We start from the raw sequence: 25,606 nt of genomic DNA on the forward strand, positions 1-25,606 counted from the left end.
GTCTGTGTGCATTTGGGTAAGGATTGTGAGAGAAGCATTTGGTAACATCGTGTATTTACTGACATAGTAATGAGTTTTGGTAAACTCCTAGGGATAGTGTTGATTGTCTAAAATCACACTTTGAGTCTGTGTGCATTTGGGAACCACTGTGAGAGAGGTGTTTGGTAAGATTGTGTATTTGCTGACAGATAAGTGTTATAAAACATGTCATGTTGTCAAGTTTTGGCAGCATTAGAAGACAGTTATGGCTTATGCTTTCATTATATGAGTCAGGCATTGACAGTAAATTGCAGTTGTGAAATATGTAGATTGTGTGCAGTTCGCTTACCACTTGCATTGTAGTGAATGAGTTTTGGTAAACTCATAGGGATAGTGGTGCTTGTCTAGAGTCACACTGTGAGTTAGTGTGTATTTGGGATCACTGTGAGAGAAGCATTTGGTAACATCATGTATTTGCTGACAGATAACTATTTTAAAACCTGTCATGTTGTGAAGTTTTAGTAGGATTAGAATCCAGTCTTTGCTTATGCGTTGATTAAATGAGTCATGCTTTGACACTGATGTGGTGTACTTAAATATGTAGATTGTGTGCGGTACCATTAACTCTTCCAGAGTAGCGAATGAGTTTTGGTAAACTCCTAGGATAGTGTTGCTTGTCTAAAATCACACTGTGAGTCTGTGTGCATTTGGGTAAGGATTGTGAGAGAAGCATTTGGTAACATCGTGTATTTGCTGACATATACCTGTTTTAAAACCTGTCATGTTGTGAAGTTTTAGTAGGATTAGAATCCAGTCTTTGCTTATGCGTTGATTAAATGAGTCATGCTTTGACACTGATGTGGTGTACTTAAATATGTAGATTGTGTGCAGTAACATTAACTCTTCCAGAGTGGTGAATGAGTTTTGGTAAACTCATAGGGATAGTGGTGCTTGTCTAGAATCACACTGAGTCTGTGTGCATTTGGGAACCACTGTGAGAGAATCATTTGGTAACATCATGTATTTGTTGAAAGATAACTGTTTTAAAATCTGTCATGTTGTGAAGTTTTAGTAGCATTAGAATCCACTCTTTGCTTATATGTTGATTAAATGAGTCATGCCTTGACACGGATGTGCTGTACTTAAATATGTAGATTACCCCTTACCCCTTCCACAGTAGTGAATGAGTTTTGGTAAAGTGCTAGGATAGTGTTGCTTGTCTAAAATAACACTGAGTCTGTGTGCATTTGGGTAAGGATTGTGAGAGAAGCATTTGGTAACATCGTGTATTTGCTGACAGATAACTAATTTAAAACCTGTTATGCTGTCAAGTTTTAGTAGCATTAGAAGCTAGTCTTTGCTTATGCATTGATAAAATGAGTCAGGGTTTGACACTAAGGTGTAGTACCATGTACTATTCTGTTCACTGTGGCAGAACTGAAAATTTAAAAGTTTTACCTAAGCACTGTCCTAGAAGTAGTCTGATTATTTAGTCAGAATCTAAGTACCACATAGACTGCTTCAAATGTCTATGCAGTATGCATGTAGTGTTCTAACATACTATACACTTGTCTTTTACACCTTCAATTCCCTAGTCAGTATCCATACACTTCCAGGAAACATCCTGCGACTTCCTTTGCAGTCCTCTAGAGACCCATTCAACAGCATGTACTAATCCATTCACTGTGCCAAAACCCAAACACTTATAAATTCACCCAGACACTCTCTTTCCAGTACTCTAATGATTCAGTCACTGCCTAAGTATTCATGCACAGAGCCAGGTCTTTGCATATGGACTTCTTCAAACCCCTATCCACTATGCATGCAGTCCTCTAAGCACCTACACACTTGTCTTTCACTCCTTCAATTCTCCAGTCAGTATCCGTTCACTTCCAGCAAACACCCTGTCACTCCATTTGCACTCCTCTAGTGACCCATTCAGCATAATGTACTAATCCATTCACTGCGCCAAACCCTAATAAATTCACCCAGGCACTCTCCTTTCAGTACTCTAATCATTCAGTCAGTACCCAAGTACTCATTCAGTGACCCAGGCCTTAGTATATGGACTGCTTCAAACCGTTATCCACTGTACATGCAGTCCTCTAACCACCTACACAATTGTCTTTCTCACCTTCAATTCCCTAAGTCAGTATCCATACACTTTCCGGAAATACCCTGTCACTCCCTTTGCAGTCCTCTACTGACCCATTCAGCATCATGTACTAATCCATTCACTGTGCTAAAACCCAAACACTTATAAATTCACCAAGATACTATCTTTGCAGTACTCTAATCATTCAGTCAGTGCCTAAGTATTCATACACTGAGCCAGGCCTTAGCACATGGACTGCTTCAAACCCCTATGCACTATGCATGCAGTCTTCTAACCACCTAGATACTTGTCTTTCACACTTTCAATTAACTAGTCAGTATCCATACAGTCTAGCACTTGTGACTGCCTTTGCACTCCTCTAGTGAGTCATTCAGTACCAAGTACTAATCCATTCCCTGTGCGAAAAGCCTAGCACTAATAAATTCACCTAGGCACTCTCTTTGTTGTAGTCTAATCATTCAGTCAGTACCCAAGTAGTCATGCAGTGAGCCAGGCCTTAGCACATGGACTGCTTTAAATGCCTATGCAGTATTGATGCAGTCCTCTAATCACCTACACAGTTGTGTTTCACACCTTGAATTCCCTAGTTAGTATTCATACTCTTCTAGCAAACACCCTGTCACTCACCCAGTGTGTCTCCTTATAGTACTGTAATCATTTAGTCAGTTAGCATGTAGTCTTTTAGTGAGGTAGGCTTTAGGGCATGAACTGCTTCAAAGTAGTATGCACTATGCATGTAGTGTTTTAACAATCGTCACACTTGTGGTTCAGGGCTATAGTTTCTTAGTCAGTTTTTATATAAAATGTGTTTGTACAGTAATGGAATAGTATAAATTTGAAAGTTATAAATATACATTTATTTGTGATTCTTTTTTACAGATACAGAATAGGAGTGTTTCTCATCAGTTTGCACTCTTGTCGTGCAAGATTGTTTGGATGAAGGGTCCTTCGGTGTTTCATCATACTTGCCGTGCCGTACGAGTATTTCTTGTTAGGATCCCCTCGCAACAGAACTCTTTTGCAAATCTTGCACGTGACCAAGGTGGCATTGATCTTTGTTTGCCCCTTGGGAAAAGTAAAAAATTTCCACACCACTGAAGGTAAACGTTGTGGGCGTGGTGCCTTCTGCAAAAACAATTCCTCAGATTCGGTAAATATTTTAAAGCGCCAACAATTACAGTTTTTGTAAGTTAAACTTATAAAATGTTGTTAGCTGTATACATTTTATATATCTGTGATTTGTTTCTTGTGGTATTTTGTTAAGAATACCATGTTTTTTTTTTTTAACAATCTTTTTGATTTTGCAGGTCTGTCATCGACATCCGTGGTTCCCACAGGAGTGTTTTGCTTTGTTGTTTTGTATTATGGTTGTTACCTTTTGTTTATTAGTTTATTGTTTATATTTATGTTAATAAAAATATAAAGTTTGAAAATAGTTTAACATTTATATATTTATTATTATAAAAAATAAAGTTTGAAAAAAAAATTAATAATGTTTTTGGTTGTTCTCTTAAGTGCTGTGTGACTCTTTCTTGTTCTTATTACTGTTATTTGATGGAGTCCACCATGGTGTTAAATTTTGGGGCACTTATCGCTGGAATACTAGTGATATCTGCAGTTTGCACCAACTTCTGAATAGTGTGTTCGATTTTTCTGAACTTTACTTCCGTTAAAGTGCTGATAATGAAATAGAGAGTAGCCGTTCCCGTGCAAAAAGACATGAGGTGCACTTTTGCGATTTATTCTAAATACTAAAATCCTGTATTGTATTGCACTGAGGTATTGACTGCACTTACAGTGTACACACGAAATCTATTAAGAAATCTCATTGTATTTATATTGATTTGGAATAGTGCGTCAGGTGCTGGATCTTGACGAGATACACTGCTCAGTTCGTATATTGTTCTGCACATGAAAAAAATCACATCACAACTTTCACAGCAATTGCAATGCGAAACAAATTCCGGCGATAAGACACGTTAGCACCAGGGATTTTACACCTGCTTTCTGCTGGTGTTAAGCAGGACAACTACCTGCACCATGAAAGGGAACACAGCCAAGAGCCACACCAGAACACCCACAGGTGCCATAGTGTCAATGAGCATGATACAGGGATACCCATGAGGGTCAGAAGACTCATCGCAACAACTCCAGGACCACCAATGCCCCCCCAAACCCATATCTTAGTAAGTGTGTCCCTGTGGTCATTGTCTTAGCATGATAGGCATGAGCCCTGCAACATCACAGTTTGCTGTCACCTCAGCGTTGGCAGTGAGCCTGGATGTGTAGCTACGTACGCATCCTCCTGCATGCACAACTGGCGTGTGCTGGTCTGGGGTTCACAGGTCAGTGCAGGGGTGTGCCTATCCGGCAAGGGGAACTGGGTGTCTCAGACATGTCCGTGTACAGGAAGTGCGATAAGTGTGTCTCTGTGTTCTGGTGTGGCCTGTTGCAAGAGCTGCAGCAGTCGATGTTGTAAAGTGGCATGCACCACCTCCAAACGGCACTGTGATGTTGTAGTTAAGCCTGGGCAAAGCACTACGCTACGCTCGCGTAGTTTGCGAAGTTCGCGCTGCTTCGCACTACGTGAACTGCACGTAGCACAGTGCGAACACACATAGCGTAGTGCTGCGTAGTGCTACGGTCATTTTTTGCTTGCTCGCGGTCCTCAACGTCAAGTTGGCGACCACGAGCAAGCAAAATGACATCCCGGCGATACTTTTTCCTTGTTCACGATCAGCAACATCAAGTTGGCGATCACGAGCATGGAAAATAAACCTCCCGGCGAGATTCCCAACGCGAGGAGGTCAGGTTTCTCATTGCGAGTGGTCGCGTATGCTCGCGACTGCTCGTGATGAGAAACTACCAGTTCGCGTTGAGAAAGCTGCCGCTCGAGTAAAAATCTACTCGAGCAGCAGAAAACTACAGCTCGCACTGTGCAAGATGCCATTTTCAATGATTGCACAGTGCCGGTTGCTTGTCCGCACTGTGCAATCATTGAAAATGACATCTGGCACAGTGCGAACAAGGTACTACGCAGTTCGCGAAGTGCTACGCGTAGCTCGCGTAGTGCGAAATGCACTTTGCGTAGCTTCGCAAAGTGCTACTTCGCGAACTACGCCCAGGGTTAGTTGTAGTTGGAATGTAGCAAGACATGCGCAAATAGGCATTACAATGGCGTGCCGTACGAGTTCACGAGATACAGCAACTCACCGTACAAAAGTGTGGGGGCTCGTGGGAGGGAGGAGCAGCCGTTTGGCAACATAACACACAGTGAACTCGACCATGTGCCACAGGCTGGGCATCTCATCCATGATGACTACGGTTGCAGACATCCCACAACACCATCGACTGGCCTTTGTACACATCCTGTATGAATGCAGCGTGGTTTTCACTTCTATGCTCGTTCAGTGGTGTGATGTTGGCGGGTTGTGTGACTTGTGCTCCTTGTTGGTGTGTTTCATTTTGGACATTGTTAGTCCATATGTGTGTTGTACTTAATTGTGCATATGTGCCATTCTGCCCATCTCAGCCCCTCCCCCCACTCCCTGCTTCTTCCTCTTCCTAGTGCTGTTGTGCCTATAATTTTGTTGCTGCACACATAAATACATGTAAACAATAAATTAGAATAGTTCCTTGATTCTTTTAGGTTTGAAAACTTCTCTATTGGTTTCTTTTTAATTTTCCATATGAACCGTTTTTTTAATAATCAACAACACATAGTAGTCAGAAGTGCAACGTATTCTATCAACACACTTTCTAGAACATTCTACAACACGTGCAGGTTAAAAGTTCATCAATTTTTTAAAACTTAACGATATTTTTTTGTAACATTTTCTTGAATATTTAACGACACGTGCAGGTTAAAAGTTGATGATTGTTTTAAGTTCCAACAGTGCCTTCCAAATGCAAGTAGCAGGTGTGGTTGATCTGAGCAAATTGTATCCTATGATATGTACTCCACATTGAAACTGCTTTTTCTTAACCAATCACAAAGATGCTTTTCCACAAAACTAATGTGCACCCTACTTTTAAAAAAGAATGCTTTTCATGATATCTTTAGAGATAATTTATAGATAGGAATTAGCATTTAAAAAACCTTTGAAATTCACTGAAAAAAACATAGGTTAAAGAGACGTTATAGTTAGGTGAAAGTGTAAATTAAAACATACTATTTTAAAACGACCAAAATCACTGAAATTCACCAGTTGCGGATTTCTCAAGTAACTATGCTTCACACCGCCATCATGCACAGTTCTATCATCAATTATGTAATTTCAGATGTTGCAGATATGTTATCAATGATGTCATAGATCATGCCATGAATGGTGTAGTATGTGGAGTAATTAGCAATGCATGGTGAGCGCTTGAGTTCTAGTTACTTTAGGGAACAAGTTATAGTTACTTGAGATAACAACAACTGGTGAATTTCAGTATATTTGTTAATTTAAAATGGTATGTTTTAACTGACATTTTCACCTAACCATGGCCCCGCTTTTTCTTGACTCCCACTTGATGGGTCACCCAAAACTTTCCTGGAAGGAGCTGAGATAGATGAACTTTTTTGGGGATAGCTTTGTCAAGATTCGTCAATCAGCCCCAAAGTTCTTAGTTAAACAAATAATGTTCTTCTAATGGAAACTCTGGCTTAACTATAACTCACAGGAATTGTTTTTTTTTTTTGTCATTCATGACATTCTTCAATATCATTGAAAACATCACTGATGACATCTGAAATGACATTATCATTAATGGCATTGTGCATGGCAAGCGTGCAAGTTATACTTACTTCAATTAACCATAACTAGTGATATATATATATATATCACTCAAACCTTGTTTCGCGGTTGATCTCTGCCTCTTAAGTGGTGGCGGGCTGCCGGCCCCTTCAAATCCAGTAAAAACGATCGATCCTTCCTTGTTTAAAGATTGCGCCGAGCCCCAAGTCATTTCATTAGCGTGCTTTATTTAAAGCAATGACAAACACTGTCCCGACGCGTTTCAGAACCTTAGTTCCTTGGTCACGGGTCCTAAGGTTCTGAAACGCGTCGGGGCAGTGTTTGTCATTGCTTTAAATAAAGCACGCTAATGAAATGAATTGGGGCTCGGCGCAATCTTTTAACAAGGAAGGATTGATCGTTTTTACTGGATATATATATATATATATATATATATATATATATGTTCCACCAAAGCGCCCTGTGCTTGGGAGCGCACACAACTCTGCTCTGCCATCTGGCCTGAAGATGCAGTCTGCCTTCGTGTGCCACGTTTCATTCCTGTTGCCGACGCGTTTCAAGGTTTCTCAACCCCTTCTTCCTGGGCAATGAAAAAGACGACATCTGAAACTCGCAGCTGTTCTCATTTCCATCAATTTATTCATTTGTATGAGTTCTCATTGGACGGATGCATTACAATGCATGATGGGACAGCGAGTCTTCAGTGCGAGCCAAGTGCTTCTCCTTTAGTAAGGTCAGATGTACATTCTTATTATATTTTCCGTTCTTTCCTATAGTAGGTGCAGCTCATTCTGGCAGGCTTAATGAGCATATAGAGCAAAGTGCTGATCCAGTACTGTTTACTACAAACCGGCAGCCTTCTTAAGCTGGTTGCATTCTTCCAGCCAAACAATGGTGCAGCTCCCCGCGGTCAGACTACCGCGTAAATATGTTCCACCAAAGCGCCCTGTGCTTGGGAGCGCACACAACTCTGCTCTGCCCTCTGGCCTGAAGATGCAGTCTGCCTTTGTGTGCCTCGTTTCATTCCTGTTGCCGACGCGTTTCAAGGTTTCTCAACCCCTTCTTCCTGGGCAATGAAAAAGACGACATCTGAAACTCGCAGCTGTTCTCATTTCCATCAATTTATTCATTTGTATGAGTTCTCATTGGACGGATGCATTACAATGCATGATGGGACAGCGAATATAATAAGAATGTACATCTGACCTTACTAAAGGAGAAGCACTTGGCTCGCACTGAAGACTCGCTGTCCCATCATGCATTGTAATGCATCCGTCCAATGAGAACTCATACAAATGAATAAATTGATGGAAATGAGAACAGCTGCGAGTTTCAGAAGTCGTCTTTTTCATTGCCCAGGAAGAAGGGGTTGAGAAACCTTGAAACGCGTCGGCAACAGGAATGAAACGTGGCACACGAAGGCAGACTGCATCTTCAGGCCAGAGGGCAGAGCAGAGTTGTGTGCGCTCCCAAGCACAGGGCGCTTTGGTGGAACATATTTACGCGGTAGTCTGACCGCGGGGAGCTGCACCATTGTTTGGCTGGAAGAATGCAACCAGCTTAAGAAGGCTGCCGGTTTGTAGTAAACAGTACTGGATCAGCACTTTGCTCTATATGCTCATTAAGCCTGCCAGAATGAGCTGCACCTACTATAGGAAAGAATGGAAAATATAATAAGAATGTACATCTGACCTTACTAAAGGAGAAGCACTTGGCTCGCACTGAAGACTCGCTGTCCCATCATGCATTGTAATGCATCCGTCCAATGAGAACTCATACAAATGAATAAATTGATGGAAATGAGAACAGCTGCGAGTTTCAGATGTCGTCTTTTTCATTGCCCAGGAAGAAGGGGTTGAGAAACCTTGAAACGCGTCGGCAACAGGAATGAAACGTGGCACACGAAGGCAGACTGCATCTTCAGGCCAGAGGGCAGAGCAGAGTTGTGTGCGCTCCCAAGCACAGGGCGCTTTGGTGGAACATATTTACGCGGTAGTCTGACCGCGGGGAGCTGCACCATTGTTTGGCTGGATGAATGCAACCAGCTTAAGAAGGCTGCCGGTTTGTAGTAAACAGTACTGGATCAGCACTTTGCTCTATATGCTCATTAAGCCTGCCAGAATGAGCTGCACCTACTATAGGATAGAATGGAAAATATAATAAGAATGTACATCTGACCTTACTAAAGGAGAAGCACTTGGCTCGCACTGAAGACTCGCTGTCCCATCATGCATTGTAATGCATCCGTCCAATGAGAACTCATACAAATGAATAAATTGATGGAAATGAGAACAGCTGCGAGTTTCAGATGTCGTCTTTTTCATTGCCCAGGAAGAAGGGGTTGAGAAACCTTGAAACGCGTCGGCAACAGGAATGAAACGTGGCACACGAAGGCAGACTGCATCTTCAGGCCAGAGGGCAGAGCAGAGTTGTGTGCGCTCCCAAGCACAGGGCGCTTTGGTGGAACATATTTACGCGGTAGTCTGACCGCGGGGAGCTGCACCATTGTTTGGCTGGAAGAATGCAACCAGCTTAAGAAGGCTGCCGGTTTGTAGTAAACAGTACTGGATCAGCACTTTGCTCTATATGCTCATTAAGCCTGCCAGAATGAGCTGCACCTACTATAGGAAAGAATGGAAAATATAATAAGAATGTACATCTGACCTTACTAAAGGAGAAGCACTTGGCTCGCACTGAAGACTCGCTGTCCCATCATGCATTGTAATGCATCCGTCCAATGAGAACTCATACAAATGAATAAATTGATGGAAATGAGAACAGCTGCGAGTTTCAGATGTCGTCTTTTTCATTGCCCAGGAAGAAGGGGTTGAGAAACCTTGAAACGCGTCGGCAACAGGAATGAAACGTGGCACACGAAGGCAGACTGCATCTTCAGGCCAGAGGGCAGAGCAGAGTTGTGTGCGCTCCCAAGCACAGGGCGCTTTGGTGGAACACACATATATATATATATATATATATATATATATATATATATATATATATATTCGGGAGCATTCTTTTTGCTAAGCGTGCCTAGAAAAGAGCACCTTGGAGGAATCGCAAAATCAATAGGGATTCCTTTTTCTCCAAAAAAGCTATAAGAAATATTATGTGCACACACTCCCCCTATGACCTATGACGGTGGGAGGAGGAGCCTGGAATTCAGGTGAATGGTACATAAACAGAAAAGCCTTTTCCACTGAGCAGTGTTTGCTTCCAGGAAGAGCCTGTGCCTGTGCCTGTGCCTGGCTGATAAACAGCAAGACATGCTCAGCTCCGAGTGACGGAAGACCGGCGGTACATCAATGGCAGGAAGGCATCCGCCTGCGAAATCACCACCATGTGTTATCAACTACTTGTTCTACAATGATTCATTTGTTTTCAGGCCAGGTAAGGACACGTCTTTTGAAGATCCCACCGTTATAGATCGTGGTAATCAGGCGTTTTCAATACTTGTTGCTCACTGTTCGTTAGTTCTGCGGTAACAGATAGTTTCGCAAGTTTGAGTTCTTTTAAAATATGTACATTTATTCTTTGTACACTATAAAGTCATTATTCTGCAGTGTAATAAATACAGAACGTGGTAACCAGATAAGTACCAGATGCAATAATTGGTGAGTTTTCACACCACACAGCTGTGTTTGATCCGCTCTAAATTCGAAAGCAGCAAGATAGGCGTTGATTCATTGAGGTAAAACTAAAATGCTTCTCCACCGCATCATCAACATAGCTCAAAATGCGGCCCTTCTCTTCACGTGTGTGAGACGCGTTTGAGTACAGAAAAAAGCAGCTGCAACTCCTTACAAAAGTGCAGCATCCTTAAATAGAGGTTTGCAAGAATCTCGGCGAGTTAAGACCTTGCTGCTGTCGTATGGTTTATCCTGCTAGTCAGAAGTTCACTTGCTACAGGGAAGATTCCGTCTTTCATCCTTCTGAGATATAGAAATCGAGCTCTTCTTCATCCACTGCCAGCCCTCAACACTCTCAGCAGGTGCAGTACCGATGCCGGGATTGCACAGTAACCCGCTGCGTACTCACATTCAAAGATGTTTCAAAGAAGTTGCTACCTGTGTACCTGAAAACAGCACAGTTACTTACCCTGTGACTGCTTTGCTCCTGTGTACCTGAATACAGCACAGTTACTTACCCTGTGACTGATTTGCTCCTGTGTACCTGAATACAGCACAGTTACTTACCCTGCGACTGATTTGCTCCTGTGTACCTGAATACAGCATAGTTACTTACCCTGTGACCGATTTGCTCCTGTGTACCTGAATACAGCACAGTTACTTACCCTGTGACTTATTTGCTCCTGTATACCCGAATACAGCACAGTTACTTACCCTGTGACTGATTTGCTCCTGTGTACCTGAATACAGCACAGTTACTTACCCTGTGACTGATTTGCTCCTGTGTACCTGAATACAGCACAGTTACTTACCCTGTGACTGCTTTGCTCCTGTGTACCTGAATACAGCACAGTTACTTACCCTGCGACTGATTTGCTCCTGTGTACCTGAATACAGCATAGTTACTTACCCTGTGACCGATTTGCTCCTGTGTACCTGAATACAGCACAGTTACTTACCCTGTGACTTATTTGCTCCTGTATACCCGAATACAGCACAGTTACTTACCCTGTGACTGATTTGCTACCTGTGTACCTGAATACAGCACAGTTACTTACCCTGTGACTGATTTGCTCCTGTGTACCTGAATACAGCACAGTTACTTACCCTGTGACTTATTTGCTCCTGTATACCCGAATACAGCACAGTTACTTACCCTGTGACTGATTTGCTCCTGTGTACCTGAATACAGCACAGTTACTTACCCTGTGACTGATTTGCTCCTGTGTACCTGAATACAGCACAGTTACTTACCCTGTGAATGATTTGCTCCAAATAACAATGATCTATTGTGACTGGAAAGCATGTGCATTGATGCGCCCGCTGGATCTGTTCTCGGAATGGAAGGAGCATTTACTGGCTTAAGCGAGCGCGGAGACCTTGCTTTGCCACAGCCATCATATACCAATATTGTGAGGAAACAGAACTTGCACTGCTGTTGCCTGATGTTTGCATGTGTCCTAATAGGGAAAATGTATGCTCTGCCAGCGGCGGCCCGTCCAGGTAAGAGTAGTGGGGCGGTGGGGCCATGTGGGGGATATTTCAATGGACGATGACGAGGGAAAATGATATAAATAATTATGTTTTCCTCGTCATCGTCCGTCAAAATACCCCCCACCCGGCCCACCGCTCTTGCCTGCAAGGGCTGCGGCTGCTGGCCTATCTATAGCTCTCCTCTGAAAGAGGGCAGCTGCCACTGTTTCTGCCAAAGATTTATTTATTTATTGAGTTTTATATAGCGCTGGCTAGACACGGAGGTATCAGAGCGCTTTACATACGGAACAACAGCAAGTTACAACAATAATAATTTAAACATTTTTCACGAAAGTGAAAGACAGATCATAGGCGGCAGAGAGGGAGAAAGGGGGGTAAGAATATGAGTAAAGGGATAGGTGGGAGACGGGGGGAGGGAACCTGAGAGGGGAGGGGGTAAAAGCAGAACGGGCAAAAAGAGAAAAACGTTTGACTCAAGGGTTAAGGAATCCTAGCGATTAGCATAAGGTCAAGGTACAGTAAATTGAAGACAGAGTTGCACAGAATTAACAAGGATAGTGGGAAAATCCAAAGGGGGGGGGGGGTAGGGGTAGGTAGAGGGGGACAAAAGTGGTGTTATGAGAGAGGGTGTGGGGGTACGTGGGGGAGGGGGGGGTGGAGTAAGGAGGACCAGAAAGTGGGAGAAAGAAGTTTGTGGATCGTCAGGGAGATAACGGAGGAAAGGACGTAAGTTCAACAAGATGGTGGGTCCAGGTCCGGGGAATCGGCGGTGCTCAGCAAACAAAACAAGATGTATACCGTGCATGAAGAAGAGGTGTTTCCACTGCTGAATGAAGGCGGTTCCATTTCTTATGAAGAAAAAGTGATATACAGAATGCAGTTACATATCATACCCTTTTAACAGGGGCTCTTCTACAATATTTGATGTGAGATACTTGTAGTCTTGGGGAAGTTCCAGTCCCCATAGGGGTAATATTCATGCGTCATAACTTGTTGACAGAAAAGAGAAGCAGGGTCTGTTATTTTACTCTCTGTTTTTAGTCTTGTGGCAGGAAGACATCAATAAACAAACATTTTTAGCTCACATACATACAATTTTAATATAGGGGTGAGAGTTTAACAAAGGGGAACATAAATGTCGAAATAAGAGACATAACCTGAACCCAAAACTAGGAGACTGTAGTGTCAGCAAATAGTAGTACATTTGGGTGCTGATAGTGCTAAATGTGGAACTCACTGATGAAGCATACCACGTTGGAAGGCAAGGCTTCGCCATCTTATATGAGTACATGATCTTATGTTATTTATATGAGAGGTTTGGCTCTTTCTTCCAGAGGTGTAGTGCGTGTATGTTTATGGATAGTGTACAACACTCCTGTAATTTCTGTCACTCTCTCTTTGGAATCTTGGCTACCTGTGTTGTACCCATCATGCTTGTGTGAGAGAATCATGGGATGTTCCTCCTGCTACTACCACTTGCCCTTTAGTGAAAGCTGTGCTGCTATTGTTAATGTTGTACCTTTGATGTGTTATGGAGCAGGGTATACAACTTTCCACTACACACAAGACAAAACAAATTGCATGTCCAATGCTTGTTTTAATGCATGATCTGAATGAAAGAGTGAATCCTCACAAAATATGTGAGCTGAGTTTAGTTATAGCATTGTGTGTAAAACAAGCAGGTTTTGGAATGGACTGGATGACTTTGTAATAATTTTAATTATACCTGGCAAGGGCTCCAGGTTATGTTTAACATATTCAGCAAGTCAGTTCTGAAAGTTTAGAAACATCACACTGCATTTTGGGACACTGAGCCCTTAAATAAACTGTTGGCTGAAAAGCGAGGAATGGCTGATATGTCATAGTGCACTTGGTGGACTTTTTAAAAGCAAAACAACATTTTGTTCCCAACTTTCTGCCTTTTTTCTTGAGGGTTAAAAGCCCAGAGAGTGACAGGACAGAGATAGCCTTTCAAATGCAAATAAGAACATCTCACTGTTAATGGCTAACATCAACACTCCTTAGAATAAGCAAAGGGCATGTTAAAAAGACATCTTCTCCAAATAATGCGAGCAGCTGAGACTGACAAGAACAAGCATTTGCAATGCAATAGGTCTCGCATTTACGCGAGTTTCAGCTATTGGCATTGTAAATGACAATGCCTTTTATTTATGTTTTAAAAACCAAAACATAAAAGGCATTGTCATTTACAATGCCAACAGCTGAAACTCATGAAAATGCGAGACCTATTGCACTGTACAACAAGCATTTTTACTTGCCCATAAAAGTGAAATCTGACTCCGAACGTGACTGCTTGCAGCTGCTGGTTGCCACAGAGTTGCCTTCTTCCCGTTCCGATGGCTATTGGAGCTGGGGGGGTTGAAAAAAACGCGTGAGGCCGCCACTGGCTGCTTGTCCAGGGGAAAATAAGGTGAGCGGCTGCTATAATAAAAGCGTGTCGTGCTTGCAAAATAAATAAGTAAATAATACATATATAAGGGGCACGTTCAGAAGAAAATTAAGGTGCGTGGCCGCTTGAAAGCGGACCACACCATAAATTAAATAAATAAATTAGAGCAGCCTCTATATTGAAGCGGGCCTCATTGTAAAGTAAATAAATACATTAATAATGTAAAAGCAGGCGGGTGCTGCTATGTCATGGGTGGAATACAGGAAGAGCATTAAAAAAGCGATGTTATGGGCGGAATAGGGGAAGAGCATTAAAGAAAATAGTGCTCACCAACTCATAAAGCAGACCGTGTAACACCACCAGTAAAAGGTCCAGTCGTGATGGGAGGTAACAAATGCAGAAAGGCCTGAAAGGAAGCACCCCATTTGAAGTGGCGACCATAAGTTTATCTTACAAACTAGGACATCCTGTGATCTACCTTCAACTGCTATGCGGGGAGAAGGTGTCCACCCTTTTAAGGGCCCGGCCCTCTTTTTGACCAGCATTACAAAATTAGGCTGGCTGAAGTCGAAACGAAGATGACTGGCCAACAAAAGTAGAATAAGCCCCTTCCAAACGTAGGACTGATGCCCCACAAAGTGGAAAAATTACACCCCCTACTCATAGCCGGGGGAAGGCGGAGGTAACTGAATGCCGGCTGTAAACTGGAGCGCAATATTCATCTAAAGACATGGGCATATGTGCGAACTGGTTATTTAAATTAATTGAGGTTAGCCTTACCTAGAGACAAATCAAAGTAAAGAAGATGCGAGATTGCGAACTTCCATTTTGGGAAGAATTGACTTCGAAGTCTGCTTATATGGCTACACCACAGATTCCGGGGCTGTCAGAATCGTAAGTTTAGTGAAAATGAATAGGGTTTTCTAGCTTCTCATGTTTAGTTTTTGGAGGTCCCAAAGGTTTGAAACGGATGCAATGTATGCCCATGTACATTGTGCTTTTTGGAAACAAACGGCTTGAGTATGTAAATTAGGCCTATCATGAATACGTTACCAAAGACTGAGTGCTGTTTTAAAACAAAACGTAAGTTATATTCTGATGAATTAAAGCTACTGTATTTCCCCTGGTAAAAGATGCCGGTGCTCCCTGCAAAGGACACAAAACAGCCATTCTTCAAACTATCAGCCTTTATTCAAGCTATCTTAATGAGAAACAGACTTGTCATTTCACAGCCTGGAAACAATTCCCGTAAAACTTTTGTCTGGAGAAACAATTTTTAATAGTAACCACGTGCGAGACAAGTGGTGGACAAAGGAGGGGGCACCAACAAGTAGGCCACTAGAACTCAAGGAGTTTGTCCGCCAGGTCAAGGGAATCCGCTTAGCCTTTGACACTGGTCTGCAGTAATGAACAAGAAAGAGATAACCACTCCCACAGTGGACAGTGCGGACTGTGAAGGGTATCCGCTGACCCTGGGTCAGCAATGCAGGAAGAAGATGTGGAGAGCCAACCACTGTACCTGGGACAACACTTGACGAGACTATGGCCAGAACTCAGCCCACTGAACATGCCCCCTACCACCAAAATGTTTGTTGTGACTCTCGCTAACACTGACAACCTATTACGGACAATGGGCTACACCTTCTGTAACAGTCCTTGAGGTATAGCAGCTAAACGAGTGCCACTTCCGCAAGGACGAGCAGTCCCTTACCTGCCCGCGGCCCCTGCAATCCTCTCAGAAAATGGTGGCAGCCCATCTAAGCAGTTCCCGGGGTGGAGCAGAGCGAGAGACAGCCGCCAACAACCAGAACACCGCGCACGGGCATTACAGAAGGTTAAGGTGCATGCAACATCAGAGACTACCAACACACTCCCAGCATTCCGACTGCCCATGTGACCGGACACGAACTGTGGATCTGTCATCCTTGGCGTTCATGGGACATTGCATGGGACTACACTTCCCAGCTGCATATGTGATAAGAAGCGAGATGCAGAATTACTACTGCATAGAGTTTGGTTCCCGATAGTGAAGCAACCTTAGGGCGTTTCTCGCAGAAAAGCATCCTGACTAGGCAGACAAAGGTTGTATTCCATTGAGTATATCCGGCCTAATTTGTACGCTACTGTGTTGGAGTGTGCTGTGCAGTGTACAAGTCCTGACAAGCATTTGCAATGCAACAGGACTTGCATTTAAGCGAGATCTATTGCATTGCATCTCAGACAACGGGAGGGGGAGGCACGGGCAAAAGGAGTGCGGGAGGGGAGGAGGGTGGAGAAGACACGGACAATGGGAGTGCAGGCAGGGGAGGGGGCGAGAAGCCACGGAAAAAGATAGTGCTGACAGTCTAAATAACACGTAGGGTACGGTGTAACACTCGAAGTAAAGGGGCCAGTAAACATGGAAGGGTACAGATGACGACATGACCATAATAAGGAGGGACAAACAAGCCTCGTAATCAATCAAAAGACAGCATTTAGAAGGACAAACACACAAGCCAATGAAAAATATGGACAGGGTAGTGGGCGGGGCTTCTCTCCCGTACTGAACTACCGCAGAGTAGCGCTTGCCTGCTGGCTCAGGGCTCAGGGCTCAACCTAAAAAAGAATCAGCTGGCACTCCTCATCCAAAGACCATCCAAGGTCTAGAGGTCAGTGTAAATTAGGTGGTGCCTATGATGCCGCCTTGGAATGGTGCAGCACATGCTGCAGGCGCTGCTCTGCGAGGGTCACCAGTTATGACAATGGATGACTTGCTTCCAGATCTCGGTAACGGTAAAAGCTATAATATTGAGCACTAACAAGTATCATTAGAGTTACTATTAGACTTGATCATGCTTCTTCTGCATATCTCAGAATACGAGGAGTGGTGAAACGGTTCTTCCCTTGAAGCTTTCCTGAGGCATGGAATGACTGAAATAAAGTGAAGTCCCACATCCCAAGTACAGCGATTCATTTTCTTGGGCGGTCACAGATCGCGCTACATCTTCAGAGCAAAATGCTTGACATAAGAACCATTTCAAGTGGCTGTGGGCTCATATAAGATCCCTTGTCAAGAATATTATTCTTAAAATAGAATCTTCCCAGGGTCCATGATGGGGGGGTAGGGTAGTGTACCTTGAACGCTATCTATTTATAGGCTTAGTATAACTGATTACTTGACTTCTTTTGTGATTCTTTTCTATTTATATATAATACTATCTTTGCTTTAATTTTTTGCAACCCACTCCCAAGTAAAATAAAAATTTAAAATGCGAACCTATAACTGAATTAATGTATTTTTCAAACAGGGAAACAAACTTTTGATTCTGATGGCGTACAACTATTTTGACATACAATAGAGTAAATACATAATCCTTAATAACTTATTTCCCACAAATGTTATAGATGTCAAATGTATGTCCCTTTTCCTGAAACCTGTGGTTTTGTAAAGACACAAATATTGCCAGTTTATTTAAAAATATTAAAAAAACAAAAAAATATGACAAGTAGGTTTTAAAGTAGAAAGGCCAAAGGGTGCGCTGTATGAAGGGGTGTTTTTTCTGAAAATCAACAAGATGATGGAAGTAATGCTTGAAATATTCTGAACCATTGGTGATCAGCAGGGCAGCATTCCAGTGCATTGTGTTTCACCCACTGTACCACTCTAGACTGAGACCAAGCATAGGCAAATCACTCTTGATCCTGTCCAAAAGGAACAATTGATCCCAAACTGCCAGGCAAAGTACTCTCCAGAAAAGAACACAAGCAATCCCATACTGTCTACAAGGTCATTTGGCTGGAACATTGAGTGACATATAGCTTTAGTATAGTGGATCAGTGATCACTGAAAATAAATTTTGGCATATTGACACACCTTGGTAGTCTTCTGCAACAAACAAAAAAGTGAAAGAAGCAATGTTTGATTTAATATCATATAGTACAGGGACAAAATGCTCAAACTGCCCAACACGTTCCACTAGTGGAAGCTTCTCATATGAAGTATTACCATTGCTCATTAAAGTTGACAAGGTTTGATCCATGATAACTTGGTGGGTGCACCTTGTAGGGTTGTGTGAAATTTAAATTAGGCCTGCTTGGCTGATGACATGGTTCATGGAGTTGGTACAACCATGCTTTTCCATTGGCTGCATCAGCCTTCAAATGACTCACTATTAATGACATTGTATTCAACACGTGATTTTAAAGCTCACAAACTGGCAGATGTCTTGAAACTTGGCAAACCCTGCAGCTGGGAAACAAACTTGCATGGGGAAGGCTGGGTGGCTCGGCCCAAGGGCTGAAGCCCTGGCCTAGGAAACTAGGCCTACTAGGCACAAGCCATGCCTTTGCCTGCCTCTCAATGGGTATTACAGGAACTTTTCCACCAGGAGGAGCCCTGCGACAGGTCAGGTGGCTCTGCCCGGTAGCTCAATTTCCGGTCTGGAGGACCATGCGCCTAGGTGAAAGCCACAGCTTCGACCCCTCTGATTGGGTATTAAAGGAACTGTTTAGCCCAGATGAACCTCAGACTCTTGCCCAGTCCAAGGCCATCCTGCCCCGGGCAGGCTATCTGACTCTGCCTTTTAGCTGAAACCACAGCCTGTGGGTCTGGCCTCCCATGTGAAAGCCTTGGCTTCATACACTTCTCACATGGAGATAGTCTTATCCGAGGACGTGGTCAGATGTCAAAGCAGCTGCATAAGTCGGAACCCAAGGTGGTGTGCATGGGCTGCGTGCGACATTACAGAGAGCCACGTGTGGCATCCAGCCAGGCTCCCTAGGTTTTACACCCCCAGGGTTGATAAGGACAAATGGGGAAAGCCAGGCATGCTGGTGATGTACCTTCACATCAGAACCGGGTCCTGCAACAGGCAATTGGGGTCTAATCTTGGGGGGATGAAGGGAGTGGAGCCACCTGCAACAGCATCAACATGCCCTGGGAAGGGTCAAGGGCATTTATCATTCCAGTGACTCTTGGAAAGATTTATCCTGAGGAGGAACCCAGGTGCTTTCGAAGTGTTGATGATGAATGTGTCCTGCAATTCATACTATTTCTCTGCACTCTTCATCTATGCATTAACTGAGTGAAATACTGCCAAGAGTCACAGGCAGCTTTTAGAACGTTCGGCCACCTGTGGGTGCAGAAGAGGCCCTTCTACCACGCATGCTGTGAGATGCTCCAGCACCCAATCACACTTCCCCTCTGGGAGTCAGCCACACCGATTCAAAGTGTGTTTTCCAGGCACTTGAAGCGGGAGCCCCAACCTGTAGCACCGGGCAGGGAATCGGCTCCCACAGCAGCAGAGGCTGGAAGCGCCACTGCCTGCCCTCCTACACACACAGGCATGGCTGCACAATGTGGGTGAAAATGATGGAATAAGTTAGGATATAAAGAGAAAAATACAGGTAAATTACTAAGGGGTATAAAAAGAATGTGGGAGTTATTGAGACCCCGACAGTAAACAGACCATAGGTGGAAGTTTTGTGGAGATTACACTACTGTTGGAATTGACCACCGTTTGCCTCCAGATTTTTACCTAAACAACTTTTGGTGGCTTTAGGACTAGAAACGCGCTAAAATTGGCATAAACCTGATAGGCACATTTAATTTACTTATAAGTTGCAATTATATGGCACTACTTGTACCCAGGACCTGTAAATTAAATGTTACTAATGGGATTCAGCACTCATTGTGCCACCTACTACACTTGCACCATAAAGCATATCTCCAAGTCTGCCACTGCAGCCTGGATGTGCAATTTTTAAACTGACAATTCGACCTGGCAAAATCACTCTTTTGACAGTCCTAATCCTTTCTTTTAACCATATATGTCACCCCTAAAGTATGTCTATTTGCCCGGTAAGGCAGGATGCACAATAGACTCAATGCTGACAGACATTCAAGCAATGACAACTACCTTCATCGACTGCTTCACTGAGCCCGGCAAAGAGCAGCCTGTGATAGACACTGAGACCTAACACAGAGGCTCCCAATTGTCATTGAGCTGTTCCTTGGATCCAGTCGGCTCCCTTGCCACACTGTAGATTTTCTACCACCATAAAAGTTACCATGGGCCTCATGTAGGTGGGCTTGCATTTACCACTTCATAAATACCGAATCATACCGATTCGGTATTTATGAAGTGGTAAATGCTATGTAGGTAATGAGTCGGTAAATATTACCGATTCGGTAAAATTCGGTAATTACCGAATCGGTATTTACCGATTCGGTAATGAGGCATACCTTCCCATTGATGGGAAGGTATGCCTCATTACCGAATCGGTAAATACCGATTCGGTAATGGGGGGGAACACATGCAAGGGTGGCAGGGTGTCACATTGACACCCTGTTGCACCCCTGATTCGGCCATGTGTGCACATGTGGCACACATACATGCCCTAAGGGCATGTATGTCTGCCACATTGCACACTTCTAAGCGCTTTAAAATGCTTAAACACATCCATTCATTATTTACCACCAACTATTAGTTGGTGGTAAATACCGACTCCAAACAACACCCACACACTCCCCCTACATCTCATTTCTGTATTCGGAATTTACCGAATCGGTAAAATTACCGATTCGGTAATTTTACCGATTCGGTAAATTACCGAATACAGAAATGAGCCCCCTACATCTCAAAAGCCAAAATACCGGTCGGTAACGGTATAATTACCGAAAATCGGCCGTTACCGACCGGTATTTGGCTACCTACATGAGGCCCCAAGTGAGAAGGTAACTTTATGACATTGACAAACTTGGTCCTTTTATCATCACTTGGCTCCATCGCGGTTGGCAATAAATCTTACCCTGGTCCAGGTCCAGCACAACACAGTACTTTTTGACACAATTTTTAAATACTAACTTAACAAATTTAGAAATCCAGTTCTACCAACTTGATTTTTGTCGCTCTGGTGTCATTTCATTTATTCAAATATTTTCTATTTTTCTAAATTGTTTGGGGATTTTTCTTGTGTTATGTTTTCACTTTATTACTAGGTGTGGGTGGTTAACTCCACTCCACCAGCAGAGTTTGAAGAGTTTTAGAACTCAGTACTCCATTGGGAGTGCGAAGTTTTCAAAAACTCCGCATTCGCAGCAGAGCGGAGTTTACAGGTGCCACTGTGGAGGAGTCTAGGACTTACCTCCCAAATGGTGGCTACCCACGGCGGTGCAGCCGGCTGCCAGTCTGTCCTTGGTCGGCTCCAGCATTGAATTTCTTCCAAGCCAGAGCAACGGAGGCTCAGGTTTCTAAGCGGAGTGCAGCAAGCAGGATCAGGAAGGAGCTTGGAAGGCAGCAGCGTCTAGGACAGACTGGCAGCCGGGCTTCACCGCCGTGGAAAGCTGGCATTGCCAATACCCATCCACCAAGTGAATGAAGGAGGAGGCTAAGGGAAGGTCAGGACTGGAGGCCTTACTACCTGGCAGGGGGGGGGGGGGGGTTGCACGCGTCACACGGGTCGAACGGATGCACCAAGAGACACCAAGCAAGGAAGGTCTTAATTGGTCTATGTTACTGAGCCAGGGCACATAACTCCACTGAATTTCACAGAGTTTTCCAGTAACTCCCTGAAATTCCGCAGAGTACAACTTCACAAGTTCCACCCAGGATTATTTATTACTGTGTGAGAATTTCATAAATACATTACACATTCCCTGTAATTTAAGACCAGCTGTTCTGTGCCATAAGTACCAAGGGGTTGAGCACAAGTTTATTTAGTGAGTTTTCTGGTTCACCCTGACCAGGACTGTAAATATTATTTGAAGGGGGTTCTCATCCCACTCAACTAAAACTCCAAATTCTTTCAACTACTGCCTGTACATTTCACTAAAAGGAGGGTACAGTAACGTGATGATGTATGAAAAGAGTGAGAAACTGATGTGAGTTTTAAAATGTGGATTTTTTTATCCTCTGCAGGGTAACTGTCCCTCATCTCATAATTTGGAGCCTCATCAAATTTATCAAATGCTATATGACTGCTACCACAATACAATGCATTACATATCTGGAAAGATCACCGTAGATTTTTTATCCATGAGCCCATTATTGGGTAAGATGCCCGATACCTTCCCTTATCAAATGCTGCAGGTCCTCTTTCATCACAGGCTGCCCTGCATGTGCTTATCAGTGTAATTCCGGCCCCAGCTAAGACTAATTGTGGCACGTTTTCTACCCTTGTGAAGGCCAAAAACCTCTTTTGTTACAGACATTTTGCTCAAATTATAAGATTTTACAGTGAGGTAAAACCCCAGCTGTTTGCCCCTGTTTTCTGATGTCTGATGTCTTGCACTTTTCTTTCCAACATCCAGTCAACCTGCCTATTCCACAGCAAAAACAAAGGACAGGAATGCAGGTCCAAGCGGTCGCCAATAGCTGAGAGAAATCCGAACATTCCTTCCATCACTTTCTGGTTTGTTGCAGTATCCTATAGCAGAGGAGATGACGTGCTATTTTTCATGGTGGTCATCAAATAATAAAAAGTCAGTTTCTTCATTCTAAGATTTTCCAAGCATCATCTTTTAACAATTCTTTTTACTGTTGTGAGGGGGTCACAAAGTTGTGATTGTCCCAGGCTAGTTTCTTTGTGTAATTCGCTCAGGACTTGCAGATGGTTCAAGTCAATGCTGCGACTGACTGAAATGGTACTTAATTGCCGCTGTTACAGCGGTTTGATTTCATTCTCATCCCTGTTTTTATACTACACTAGCCATAACTCAACAGGCTTGACTGGTACTCCTAACAGGAGTGCCTTATGGCCTTATTTTCAGCCCTGTTTATGTACATTTTGCTACAGTTCTATTGACCCTTATAGCACCTCTCCAATAGTTCATATTTGACAGCAACATGCATTCGGAGGTCTCCGGCATAAAATGCACTGGGATTTTTGAATTATTTTGCTTGAAAAATACTTATTAAAATTTGCACATTTCCACAAAAAAATGAACTTTCGCAGTTTACCAAATGTATGTCAAATGGGAATTTGCAATTTTTTAAATTAAATTAAATAGCATCGCCTCTATTTTCTTGCTAAAAATATACCAACGAACATGCAGTAGATGGCTTTTCTATCAAAGAATCATAGAACTCATGACTGAGAAATGGGAGTGGCTCTTTTGTTTTACACCGTGAATTTGAATTCGCTTTCCAACATTAAACATGTTAAACGCACAACTGGTTTAGATTTTTCAATCTTCATTTACGTAATTGCCAAAGGAATGTCAGCCTGGCAACAATGTCTCTTTTTGCAGAAAAAGTTTCTTTTCTTGAGAGAGTAGACTATAATAGCACATGATGAGGGTAAGTAGGGCAGGACACAAAAAGGGTAACTAGGCAGTTCCACCCTTCTGCAGCTCTGCAAAGCTGCGTAGAACATACCTCCTATGTATACATTGTTGTTTTTAGTTTCCCAAACTAACAGACATATAGGGCCGTAGGTGGTATCAGGGAGATGCAATTGGGACCGAGAGACATCCATGGACAGGTGCCTCTATGCAATCTGTTGAAGGTTGCGAAGCATTTGGGGTCAGTCCCCATGCTCCCCGATAAGACTGGTTTGAGGACACTCCTCTGTCCTGGCCAAAGACCCAGATTGGAACCTGATCAATAGTGGAGGAGATCCCATTCAGCGAGTGGAATGCAGCCACCTAACCACTTACTCCATGAGCCAGAGTTACATATTAACAGAGAGTGAAGGGTTTGTTGGTTCCCTAAGGGGTGTTACGGATCTCCAGCGGGGGTGGAGGTTAGGGGATGTTCCGGTTTCAGTCTCCTGACACCAGGGCGTGGTGTCCTTGTTCAGTGGTAGCACGGTCCCGCTGCCCAGAGTGGAGTGGGAGCTCGCTTTGTCTGCACTGTCCGGAGGAGGGGCCCGGGCAGTCCTGCGGCGCCACAAGGAGGAGATTCTGTTAGGCAATTAGATGGCCCTGTCTGTCCCACACACCGACACTCGGTGTCAGTGTGTCCTCGCTTCTCCGAGTGCAGCGCCCAACAGGGGCAGACTCACACGTGGACCCTGGCAACTTTGCAGGGGCCCATCGCTGAGAGCAGAATGAATGAGTACCGGACACTGAACAAGGCAGCCATCAAGCGCCACCCTTCCCATGCCTCCCTTATTTGCCACAGGGTGTTGTGAGGGGCTGCGCTGAACAGTCAAACACCGGGTTGGGCTGTGTCCTGGGATACATACCATCACACGTGTGTGTTGGTTAATATCACCCATTGAATTCGTAGCCCTTATTTAAATACGGATGTTTCTGGGGCAAACAGTGCTTGACTGGGCAAGGATGATGCAGTGTCTTCTCAACATCCCCTTTGTTTGCCCTAGTCGCCAGTCCAAGGTTTGTGAAATTAGGTACATGAAGATTCCACGTGACCGGTAACATAACTTATATCTTGATTACTTCGGTTTGGAAAGTTAAGAAAGGAGTGGCCCCTCAGGACCCCCCCCCCCCGTAAGTTGTACATTGTTTTATGGTGAAGATTCTTATACCTAGGCAGGGTATAGACAATTGCCAACGTGGGAATCGTTCCACTTGGCTTTTCAGTATTTTACTTTTGCCTCTGGATTCAATAGGTAAAGGTTAGTACTTCTCGCTCTAACAGCGCAACCCGGGCTTGTGCAGGGTCAGGACCGTGAAACAGGCCCAGTCCAGGGACTGCGGTCTTGCACACTGGGGCGTTAGCAGTCTGTGATGTTCTCCCTCCCGTCATACAGAGAGCGCGGAGGACGTATTGGGCAGGTCATCAGCTAGCCAAGCCCGCGTCGCACTAATTTTATTTGTGAACGACGACCAGATGGGGCAGGGTCACTCCGCTGGGGCACCTAAGGCTAAAGCGATTCGGTATGTCCCTTTATCTTGGTTATCAAGCTACTCGGGTTATGTTTTCTTTCACACAACTACTTTCACTCATGATAAAAGGGGATGTGGTAGTTGACAGTTTTAAGAGGGTTCCATGTTTCTGCCAGAGTATTGAACTTGCATCCATTGTGACTCGTTCATAATTAATACCGCCATGAGTTAAATCACACTCAAATATTGGAAGTGATTAAGGCATTTGGAGCGGCTGCCATTTGCATTATTTTGGCTTGCCGTTGGAAGCAGTGCGTGACCTCAATCTTGCCACAGGAAATTGGCTTTTCTATTTGCCGGTGCATTTTGGCCATCAGAGTTGGGGGCTCAGGTGCCGAAATCTAAGTCACTGGTCCCCAGAGATGTCAAGATACACGATCGTGTAAGCTGTACGTTTTCCCATATATA

At 43.7% G+C, this 25,606-nt stretch overlaps 2 protein-coding genes across 2 annotated transcripts in view; one reads left to right on the top strand and one right to left on the bottom strand.

Annotated features, from left to right (window-relative positions):
* The window catches only part of TMEM117 (transmembrane protein 117), a 1,887,095-nt gene that overhangs the window by 1,490,943 nt on the left and 370,546 nt on the right, over positions 1–25,606 (bottom strand). The window lies entirely within an intron of this gene.
* Positions 10,060–25,606, top strand: part of LOC146855339 (P2Y purinoceptor 1-like) — a 94,623-nt gene continuing 79,076 nt past the window's right edge. The window contains exon 1 of the mRNA XM_085650591.1: positions 10,060–10,224. Within this exon, the coding sequence (XP_085506717.1) occupies positions 10,140–10,224 (85 nt within the window). The 5' untranslated portion in view covers positions 10,060–10,139. The remainder of the gene's footprint in view (positions 10,225–25,606) is intronic.

Source organism: Triturus cristatus, chromosome 4_1 (assembly GCF_964204655.1).
Source record: "Triturus cristatus chromosome 4_1, aTriCri1.1, whole genome shotgun sequence".
Taxonomy (NCBI): domain Eukaryota; kingdom Metazoa; phylum Chordata; class Amphibia; order Caudata; family Salamandridae; genus Triturus; species Triturus cristatus.